At 44.9% G+C, this 11,565-nt stretch overlaps 2 protein-coding genes across 2 annotated transcripts in view; both read left to right on the forward strand.

The window, feature by feature from the left end:
- tnxbb (tenascin XBb) overlaps window positions 1-4,033 on the forward strand; it is a 60,561-nt gene extending 56,528 nt beyond the window's left edge. Inside the window, exons 15-21 of the mRNA XM_086279400.1 lie at window positions 72-214; window positions 957-1,089; window positions 1,170-1,321; window positions 1,526-1,622; window positions 1,864-2,019; window positions 2,568-2,731; window positions 2,931-4,033. Coding sequence (XP_086135526.1) covers window positions 72-214; window positions 957-1,089; window positions 1,170-1,321; window positions 1,526-1,622; window positions 1,864-2,019; window positions 2,568-2,731; window positions 2,931-3,029 — 944 coding nt within the window. The 3' untranslated portion in view covers window positions 3,030-4,033. The remainder of the gene's footprint in view (window positions 1-71; window positions 215-956; window positions 1,090-1,169; window positions 1,322-1,525; window positions 1,623-1,863; window positions 2,020-2,567; window positions 2,732-2,930) is intronic.
- Window positions 4,034-5,814: 1,781 nt separating this feature from the next.
- LOC147303150 (LIM/homeobox protein Awh-like) lies at window positions 5,815-10,999 on the forward strand. Its single transcript, XM_086280300.1, has 7 exons — window positions 5,815-6,783; window positions 7,107-7,225; window positions 7,753-7,961; window positions 8,038-8,146; window positions 8,228-8,360; window positions 9,503-9,729; window positions 10,375-10,999. Exons 2-7 carry the CDS (start codon window positions 7,109-7,111, stop codon window positions 10,753-10,755), a joined length of 1,176 nt encoding a protein of 391 aa, XP_086136426.1. The 5' UTR covers window positions 5,815-6,783; window positions 7,107-7,108; the 3' UTR covers window positions 10,756-10,999.
- The last annotated feature ends 566 nt before the right edge of the window (window positions 11,000-11,565 follow it).

The following is an 11,565-nucleotide window of genomic DNA, read 5'->3' on the forward strand; positions in this document are numbered from 1 at the left end:
CAGCACCACCTTTGTCTGTAGTTTGGTTTGTGACCTGAACAAACACGAACCTCATCAGTGTTCCTCTCCAGGCTCGGGGAAAGTTGGGGAAGGCCCGCAAGACCTCCAGGCGAGCAACGTGACTCCACGCACTGCCACGTTGTCATGGAAACCTCCATCAAAGCCCGTTGGTAACTACAGACTGAGCTATCAGGCTAAAGACAAAGAAATGAAGGTGAGCAAGTTTTAAAAATGATTTCCTGATTAGTCAGTGACTCGAGTTCAAGTCACGACAGGAAGCGAGGCTGATGTTCTTTTTACGCCTCCTCCTATGATTTTTCTGTGTTTTAACTTCTGAGAACACAATCGTCCGGCTTAGCATCGCCTCTCTGGACCAAAGAAAATCGAATAACATATTTGTTAAATTTGCTGAGTCCTCTTGTCATCACCGTGTGCACATCTGGACTGTTTCCAGCACAGCTGCTTCTTTTGGGTCACTCTGTGGACGTTCACACTTGTACAGGTGTGGAGTGACGATTGTGTCGATGGCCAAAGAACTGCTGAATCTTCAGAGTCATATAAAGATCAATCATTAGAAGGAAAACACGAGTTATTGTTATTGCAGACTCCAGAATCGCAGCAGTGATAGGGATTAGCAGGACCCTGGAGTCTAGACGCTGGTGGTGGTGAACACCTGGGAAAACTCCCAGATGTGTGAACACTGAGCTTCCTTGTAGAGTTTAAACTTAAAGAGGTCCAGATGTGTACATGGCGACCACCTTAAAGAGAACCTCAGACTCATTTTATTATTTATTTATTCGTGAATATCAGCAGATGTTGAATTTGATGGTTGTTTTTCACCAACCGTCAAAGGAAAACGTGGCTGAGACGTTCCTGTTTATTTTGACCTGATGTTTATAATAGCGTGCGTATCTCAGACATTCGTGAGGCCTGATTTCCGTTTGTACCGGCGGCAGGAGGTCATTGTGGACGGCTCGTTAACGCAGTACAACCTGACTGGACTCCATCCTGGATCCACGTATACGCTGCAGCTCCAGGCCGAAGGAGGAGGACAGTACACGTCCGCCATCTCCACAGAATTCACCACCGGTACTTCTTCGAGCCTCCGTCAGTGCTGTTGTTGTTCGAGATTTCCTCCCACCCTCACCCTCCGTCTTGCTCCTCCTCAGGAACCCTGCGGTACCCGTTCCCCACTGACTGCTCTCAGGAGCTGCTGAACGGCATCGTGACTTCAGGCGAGGCAGAGATTTTCCCTCAAGGCAGACATGGGACGCCAGTGACAGTTTCCTGCGACATGGAGACAGACGGTGGCGGCTGGACGGTATAAACTCACACCACAGAGTCATCTTTACTTTACGTGTGTTTGACTAATCTAATTACTAATAAAACACTTCCAATATAGTCCAGCAGTATTTATAAAGCACGTTTACGGGACTCGATGGAGACCGGCTCGCTTTCAAAGGCAGCCTCGTGTCAGCGCCGCCTGCACTGAGCAGGTCTCGGGTGTTTGGCTTCCTGTGTGCAGGTCTTCCAGCGGAGGAAGGACGGCTCCGAGAATTTCTTCAGACGCTGGAACGAGTACGTGGAAGGATTCGGGGACGTGAATGGAGAGTTTTGGCTCGGTGAGAGATGCTTTTTAATATCTGAGTACAAATCTGCACAGGACCAGGCTCCGTGTGGTGAGGAAACATATTTGGAAACACGGATGGCAGATGCAGCTTCCACAGAGTGCAGTTAAAGCAGCAGATTTGAGCACAGCGCCAGTTTAACTGGAATGACAGACATTCTCATCCCAGCCTTTTCTCATTTTTCTGTTGTTTATTTTGTTTCCTGTAATAAAACCCGATAAACTCGCCCCTTCAGGACTCGCGAGTATCCACAACCTCACAGCGATGAGCAGGATGAGCCTGCGGGTCGACCTGCGAGATGGCGACGAGTCGGTGTTCGCTCAGTACTCGACGTTCGAGGTGGCCAAGAGGAACTACAAACTGACTGTGGGAGGATACAGCGGCACCGCAGGTAACACGGGAACCTGGAACAGGTGATCAAAGGTTTTCAGCACCGCCGAGCTCGATTCAGGTTCAGATGTTTGCTCTGAACATCCTGATCTGCCTGGGTCTCATTCAGTCAGAAAAAGCCATCACACCAAGGTCACCTCTGTCCTACTGTAATGTCCAGACTGGGGGGGCAAGGCCCCTAAAAGCATGCCCCTGCCTGCACTCCTGGCCTCCTTGGTCTGGGACACTTCAGACTGAAACCTGCTGGACGGTCGTGTATCATCAGAGGTCAGCCTGACTCATAGCTGGCTGCTGCTTCTCACGCACGTCCATGCCAACTGCACTTGTGCCCAACACAAACCTTTTCGATCGCACTTCCTGGTTACAGTTTCTTATTTTCTCTTGTTGTGGGAAACGAGTTTGAGGTTTTATTTCCACAAAGACTAAAATTCACAAACAGTTGAATTAAGTCATCTAAATAAAGCTCAAGGATCCGGAGATAATGAATCATTTAAGTAAATAAAATTATATTTGTTAATAAGGAAACTTCCTACCGTGCTATCCTTTCAGGTGACTCTCTCAGTTACCACAACCACCGGATCTTTTCCACCAAAGACCGGGACCTGGCGCCCTTCATCACCCGCTGCGCCATGTCTTATCGAGGAGGCTGGTGGTACAAGAACTGCCACGAGGCAAACCTCAACGGCCTCTACGGCATCAACACCAAACACCAGGTAACGTCATCGAGTCGCTCGGACGGATTTTACTTATTTTCAAGGACCTGCTACAACAATGGAGCTGGTTGAAGTATAAAAACAAACATGCGTGTGTGCGTGTGTGTGTGTGTGTGTGTGTGCGTGTGCGTGTGCGTGTGTGCGTGTGCGTGTGTGTGCGTGCGTGTGTGTGCGTGTGTGTGTGTGTGTGTGTGTTCAGGGTGTGATCTGGACCGCCTGGAAAGGAAAAGACTTTTCTGTCCCGTTCACTGAGATGAAGCTGAGACCGGCAGCCTTCCGGCCTCCGTCCCGAGGATGAGCGAGAGAGAGGCTGATGATGATGATGATGATGATGATGAACTGCTAAACACACATGCTCAGTGTGTTACATGTGTGAACGCACACATTGAAAGATTTGTATAGAGTCAGTTATCAGTATGTTACTGCAGATTGTACAGGTTCCTCCTTTTTGACAGTATTTTAAAGCGGGGCGTCTTCCTCCATACTTAAAGGCTCAGTTCACACAAATTATATCACGGCTGGGTCCAGTTAGACAGTTCTGGTTTCACATGCAGATGCTCTGAGAGATCAGAAGTCTCAAACTAGAGGCCCTCGTGGCTCCTGATCCAAAGCAGACTGTGGCTTTCAGACCAAATAAAAGTCACACAAGATAAAAAAACAACTCAAAACCCTCTTAGAAAGATTACCGGTACCAGTGAGTGCTCGGCTCAGTCAGATCTGATGGATATGAGCGACACACAGGCCAGAAACGCAGCCCACACGTCACTCCCTGGTTTTTCCATCACTGTGTGCCTCAAATTTGAAAAATAAATAAGAACAAAAACATTTTCAAGGACAAAATGATCCAAAAAACATTTTAGTGTTTCAGATCAGATCACAGTGAAATGTAATCAGGCACAGGTCCTGCTTAGAAGCTCGTTTAGCAGCAGCCCCACTTTAAAGCTCAGCAGCGCCCCCCGGTGTTCACTCTCTGTGAGGGTCCTCAGGTGCACTGTGGCCCCGCAGTAAATGGAGACGGGTCTGTGCTCTGTCGCCTTCTCGTTGTGTTAACAAATCTGTTTTATTCCCTGTGTTCTGTATGAAGCCTCCCAATGACTTCAATAATAAAACAAGTGAAACTAAACAGCTGCGCGGGTTCATCTGTTGGAGTCAAGGTTGCATTGTGACTAAACACTCTCTGTTTGCAGGATATGAATGAAATCATTCTTTCTTTTGTTTAATCTTTAAAATGTTGACTATATTAACAAAGAGCGTGTCAGTGCAGTTTGAGCAGTGTCGTTTACTCAAAGTTATTCTCTCTGTGATGCACACAAGGTGTCACTGAGCAAATGTCACAGAAACTGCACCTGGATCAGCAGGAGGAAGAGGAGGAAGAGGAGTATCAGCAGTGTTGGAAAGGTTACTATGAAAATGTATTCCACTACAGATTACAGATTACATGCCCCAAAATGTATTCTGTAACGTATTTCGTTACGTTACTCAATGAGAGTAACTATTCTGAATACTTTGGATTACTTAATATATGATCATGCTTTTTACAGCTACATGAATGTGATTTATTACTATTACTGAAGGCTACTCTCCACACCAACACCAGCTAGATTCAAATCATAATATAAATGGTAAATGGTCTGTATTTATATAGCGCCTTACTAGTCCCTAAGGACCCCAAAGCACTTTACACATCCAGTCATCCACCTATCCACACACACACACACACACACAGGTGATGGCAGCTACATTGTAGTCACCCTGGGGCGCACTGACAGAGGCGAGGCTGCCGGACACTGGCGCCACCGGGCCCTCTGACCACCACCAGTAGGCAACGGGTGAAGTGTCTTGCCCAAGGACACAACGACCAAGACTGTCCAAGCCGGGGCTCGAACCGGCAACCTTCCGATTACAAGACGAACTCCTAACTCTTGAGCCACGATCGCCCCCCATATAAATGAGTAACAGTAGGTGGACATTAGGTCAGGCTGCACTTTTTGCAGCGATCTCGTGTAGAAACTATTCGGCGTGTATATAAAACAGGTCCGCGGCTCTGAACCGTAGTAAAGGACCTCTGGCTGATACGTCGGGTTCGTGTCGGCTCGTAGCTGAAAACTAGCTTTACTTTGTTGTCTGTATATATATATATATATATATATATATATATATATATATATACACATATATATATACACATATATATATATATATACACATATATATATATATATATACACACATGTATTTATATATATACACACATATATATATGTGTATATATATATATATATATATATATGTGTATATATATATATATATATGTGTATATGTGTATATATATATATATATGTGTATATATATATATATATGTGTATATATATATGTGTATATATATATATATATATATATATATATATATACACATATATATATGTGTGTATATATATATATATATACACATATATATATATATATATACACATATATATATATATATATATGTGTATATATATATATATATATGTGTATATATATATATATATACACATATATATATATATATATATATGTGTATATATATATATATATGTGTATATGTGTATATATATATATATATGTGTATATATATATATATATGTGTATATATATATATATATATGTGTATATATATATATATATATACACACATATATATATGTGTATATATATATATATATATATACACATATATATATGTGTATATATATATACACATATATATATATATATACACATATATATATATATGTGTATATATATATATATGTGTGTATATATATATGTGTATATATATATATATATATATATATATATATATATATATATATATATATATACACATGTGTATATATATATATACACACATGTATTTATATATATATATATATACACATGTATTTATATATATATATATATATGTATATATATACATATATATATATACATACATATATATGTATGTATATATATATATATGTATATGAGATGAGCACTGTTATCTCCACTGTAGACCACTCCACACAAGCTGATATAAGCTGGTTGTTGCTCAAGTGTGCAGAAAGAAAAAAGTATGTAACAGCAGGTAACACTGTGACATTAGTGACATATGTAATGTCATTACAGTAACTGTGCATTGTAACTGTTATTATTACCACGTTATACCCAACAGTGAACATGAATTCTGTCCAAATGTTGCTAAATGTTGAGCTAACACTAGCTTGATGATATGAATGATGGCCTCAGGTCACCTCACCGCCTGTGTCCCATAAATGTTGTGTGTTGTTCACATTCTGGTGAAAGGTTCGGTGACTTTAGAAGCTTGATCTCTTTGTTAGCAACAAGTACACCCAATAAAATGACCCTTTCATAAGCCTTAGACCGTTCACGTGATGGAGCCCTGTGATTGTAGGGCAGTCTAAGATAAGCGTACGTTCATGTTTAGGACATGAATGATTCTTTCAACTGTGGAGAAAATGTCTCGTGTTTGTTGCCAGTTGAGTCCATGTTCAGCTGAAGCATTGAGGGAAAAGGTGTCTTTTCATTCTTCACCTCAGCTCCCAGATGTGCTTTTAAAAACCTTTTGTTTTTTAATTGGTCCCCAGGGTGCAGCTCCCACCCTCCCACCCTTCTGCTCACCAGGAAACCAATCACAGTGGATCTCACCTGTCCTCTGAGCCTGCTTGTTTACAGGTGTGTGTCCGGGGCGTCACTGGGGACAGACCAGTGATCAGAGGCGGGCAAAGCGATTGGCTGAGAACGAGGTGGAGGCAGGTCTCATGTGAAGGGAAACCAGTCCCAAAACCACGAGACAGGTGGCTGCAGAGACACCTGGAGGGCTGAGGGCGCTCAGGTGGTCCATTGCCTGGAGGAAGAGGCTGAGACTGAGGAGCGTTTTTGTTCAAGCAGAGCGGCGTTTGTGGCTTCAGCAGAACGAACCTGGTCCTTCTTCTTAAAGGGTTTGGAGAGGGTTCGCACAGAGCACGCTCAGTGGAAAACCAACCAGAAGCTTCTGAACAGCACAGGTAAGCTCGCTCCATCTCCTCCATCCACCTGCATCGCAAATAAGAGCTGCAGTAATGTTCGCATTTCCACCACTTTCTCATTGAATTCATATCTTCTATTGTCCTGTTGGTAACAAAAACTGTAAATGATGATGACATAAAGAACCCAAAGGACAAAATGAAGCCTTAAAAACATGTGATACATTTTTCAAAGAGACGTAAGGATGAGTAGAAACGAATAGAAACGAATAGAAACGGCTGACTCGATGTTTGGGACTCTGCTTGTTGGTCGCGACCTTCACTGAGGTTTTCATCGCTCTGATGACGCCTCCTCTGCTTCTCAGTCATGATGTCGCCAGATGACCGAGCCCTCGACGACCTGTTGTACGGCAGTGACCTTGGTGACGAGGTGGAGGGGGCGGAGCTGGGCGGCGGCGCAGAGGAGAGCGCTGCTGCAAATAACGTGAATATTATATTTAATTATTCAATTATATAAAAATAATATAATATTATTGATAGTAATATTTATTAGTATTATTATTGTATTATTATATTTTTATTCTTGTTTTATACAACATTAGTTTTTATATTTTACTTGTACTCGACTGTCTGTTGACACGTCGACTGTCATGTTGTTGCTGACGGCCGATCAGTCAAAAGTTATGATTTCCTTTTACACACATGGTCTGATTTCACTCATCTAACAGCTGTTTTCTGGATAAAAACACTCCCTGGTAGATAAAAACCAAAACACAGCATCTGTACTGCTCTGGTTCATTTAAAATAACATTAATCAGTGAATAAAGAACATTTTGTTGCTGAATCTGATACAAAAACAGTCATAATCTGCTTACAGTTAAAAGCAGTTGGGAGAATATTCAGGTGTTTGTCGGCCTCCTGCTCAGTAACTGTGCAATCACATTTTCTCTGATCCAGATGTGACATCACTGTTATCAGTAAATGTTCACTGACATTGAATCCGTCTGTCAGGCTCAGGCTCCAACAGCTGTGTCCATCCAGGAGCCAGTGATGTGTGCCGGATGTGGCGAGCAGCTGCTCGACCGCTTCTTCCTGTTGGCTGCGGGGAGGGTGTGGCACAACCCCTGTCTGCGCTGCAGCCAGTGTCAGTGCGAGCTGCAGACGCACCCGTCGCTGTACTGGAGGGACGGAAACATCTACTGCCAGCAGGACTACTGCAGGTCTGCGAGGTCTCGCCTTCCTTTGCTTCCTGTTTTTCACCTTTCTGACTCTGGTGTGCTTTCTCCTCCCGCTCAGGATGTTTGGAGGCGGTCAGTGTGCTCGCTGCTTCCAGCCAATCCCAGCTTCTGATTTGGTCATGAGGTCTGGTGAGCTGACTTTCCATCCTCACTGCTTCTCCTGCCAGGTCAGCCTCCACGCTTCGTCTTATTATTTTCAGGTTAAAGAACTCTGAATAGATGCAGACGGTCTGTCCGATGTGTTGCAGGAGTGTGACGTGAAATTAATGCCGGGGAACTTGTACTGCATGCAGGGCGCCAACCTCTACTGTCAGTCTCACTATCAGAGTGACGGGGGCGTGCAGCCCCCCCCCGACCTGCAGCCCAAACAGCATCTAGATGGTGAGTGTGAAGAACTTCTGGGGCCTTTGTGGGCATCTTATTTGTTTTATCTTGTCGAGCTCTCCCACTCTGTTTGGATTTAAATGTCAAATACAGGAAGTTCTGACCACTCGACTTTAATCACTTTAAATCAGCTCCGAGCAGCATTTGGAGATGTTGCTCCCAGCTGGGAAGTCCTCCACTCACTTCACACATGATGATGAGCCCGTTCTCACTCATGGAGCTTTAAGTATTGCAGTCACTCCCACTCCCACTGTGGGAGTGACGCTCCCGCTCTGATGAAACAATCCTGTCACTCATGGAGTCGTCACGTTTACTGCCAAACAGTGAGAGAAGGAGTGAAAACTGATGCAGTGTTTGTGTCACAGCCTGAGCACCGAACCACACTGTGTGCAGAGCAACACAACAGTCACCTGCTCACACCAGCAGCTTTTCCTCATCTAAGCCTTTCCTAACATTCACATCAGCGGGAAACCAGCCCGGGATCAAACTACCAACCTCCTGATAGATGACCTGCTCGTGATGCCGAGTTAACTGGAGCAGAAATATCATGAAAACACGGCGACGGAAGTTTCACGTCCATGGAGGAAAATGTTGGTGTGGAGTCAGCAACCTTCCAGCTCTCACTGTTGATTTTATGTTTGCAGTTTTACGCTCTGACCACCGAAACTAAGATGATGTTTCCAACTAAACGACATATTCAGTCACGTTTCAGGACAGGTTAGATTTGTACCTGGGACGACTTCAATCTGACCACTTACCTGCAGGTCCCACAAGCCTTTAACGTCCATTTAACCCCCCCCCCCGGATATTAAAGTCGGTCATCAAACAGCTTAAAGTACTAACGACGAGATCTGGACGAGTTGAGGATCAAACAGAGGTCAGAATAACAGATTCTTTATAAAAGCCGGCATTTACGCTTCGCTGCTCCGTAGTCCTGATACAGTCACTATGAGAGCGCTACGGAGGCCAGGGTGAAGACAGTTATTAATATTTATTATCATGAAACCATCAAACGTGATTTAAAATGCAGTTTAGTCATTATGTAATAAAATGTTCAAATCCTTTTCTCAGTCAAACTTCTCTAAAGTTCATTTTGAATGAAAGTTTTGTTCTGCTTTGTTGGTCGGGGCCGAATTCAGCCCAGGTGTCAGGTGAGGGGGAGGAGTCTGTCAGCAGTCCAGAGCCACGATCGGACGACAGGGCGGCAGGTGGGCGGATCCCCCGGAGGACCAAGCGAATCAGGACGTGCTTCCGCAGCGAGCAGCTCAGAGCGTTGGAGTCGTACTTTGCCCAGAAACACAACCCCGACGGTAAAGACTGGACCTGCCTCGCACACAAGACCGGCCTGCCCAAGAGAGTCCTGCAGGTACAAACGTCTGGAAGGACGGGCTCCTTCGAGGCCTCCGTTTAAAATGAAACGCCGCATTCTTATTGGCTCAGCAGTGTAAAAGTCAAAGATCCTCACACGCACAGGGTTGAAGATGAACACTGACTCACACAGTTCTGATAAACGATGAAGCTTTGCACCGTCTTTATTTCTGCTGTAGGTTTGAGCACAGGCTTCTGGAGCGGGCCGCCTGTGGTCATTAGAGGAAGTGCAGGTTTAGTCACTTCCTGTCTGGTTTCATTTCTCAGCCCCGACAGAGCCGTGGGGTTTTCTTCTGCTGCACACACATTTATCTCTTTCTGGTTGTTCTTCAGACCTTTTAGAGACATTTCATAGATTTGTGCCATCTTTGAGTTTTTGCATATTTTCATGCAATTTTCCTCCTTTTTGTTTGTTTGTTGTTATTTTGTGTGTCTGCAGCTGTTCTGTTTGCAGAGATGTAAAACAAGCACGGAGATGCAGATAGACTGTAATCATGTGCAGGTACACAGCTGTGGTGTGGGAGAGGTGGGATGCTTCCACTCACGTGGGCCCTTTGTCCTGAGATGAATGGAAACGGTGTGGTTTACTGTGGATTGTGGGCTGAGTGACAAACGTCTTCTTGTCCCTCTCGTTGTCCCTCAGGTGTGGTTTCAGAACGCTCGGGCCAAACTCCGCCGTTCCCTTCTCTCCGATGACTCTCAGGTCAACTCGCCCTCTGCTCTTCCGAGAGCTGCCACCATGGCAACCAGTCCCTCATCCCCGACCTGCTCCCCGCCGGACCGATCGCAGCCTTTTCCCACCAGCACCATCGACCAGCTGCAGCTGTCCCTGCTCACCTCCCCGCTCAGCGAGCAGGTCATCAGCCACCCCTCCCAGGAGCTGCTGCAAAGCCCCGACTTCTTCCCGGACTACGACTCCCAGAGCGCACCGGGGTGCATGTCCACCCTGGAGGTCCACGGTGACTTTGGGGAGGCAGGAGGTGGAGAAGTTAGCGCTGATGCTTTTGGTCCACATTACTGTTAGTCAGTGAAAACACAGTAAATACATGTAGACGGCGTTCAAACTGTGACGAGCTGTCGGATTTGTGAGGTTGATAATAAATATATTGTTAAAATCCAGCTTTCATGTTTTTCCTGTGACGTGTCGAGTTGTTTGTCTGTTTAGCATGAACCTAAGAGCTTGTTGAGTTTCATGCTCTGCTCTCACTGACGAGAGGCTCATGGTAGGAACAGGACACCACCATGACCTCGCCTGTATGATCTGAAACGGCATATTTCATTTTTACCATTCGTTGGCATCACATCCTGATCACATTCACTGTTTTTCTAATGAACGATCGACTTCCTCGTGTTCCTCGAACTACTTAACGAGTGCATGTGATGGAAACAGTGACAGACTTTCTCCTTTCAATCATTAAAAGGCCGGAGGTGAAGCATTTTTCTCAGAAATCAATTCTCAGCAGATCTGTGGTCACATAATTGGCAGTAATTTGAGCGCAGCATCATTCGGTCTGAGGTCTGGATCCGTCACAGAGACGATTCCTCATCATGAATGACATTCTTTCAGGTGTGTCTGTGTTTCCCCAGCGAGCTGACATTCATAACGAGCGGCGGTATAAGGAAGGAATCCCTCGCCGTCCTCAGAAATGTCCTAATGAGTCACCCTCAACAATCAAACGGCGATAATTGCCATGACTCGCTGGGCCTCTGTGATGAAGTGGGTCATCGTTTCTCAGAAGAAAGTATGAAGGTTATCGTGGTCGGCGCTCGCCTTCTCATGCGTCACAGGGCCGAGTGACCAATGGGCGACGGCGGGGCGGCAGAGGAGAGCGGG

This window comes from Aulonocara sp. 'chitande type north' Nkhata Bay, linkage group LG22, assembly GCF_057382095.1.
Source record: "Aulonocara sp. 'chitande type north' Nkhata Bay isolate Kocher_YH1m ecotype deep benthic linkage group LG22, A_spYH_male_GT1.1, whole genome shotgun sequence".
Taxonomy (NCBI): domain Eukaryota; kingdom Metazoa; phylum Chordata; class Actinopteri; order Cichliformes; family Cichlidae; genus Aulonocara; species Aulonocara sp. 'chitande type north' Nkhata Bay.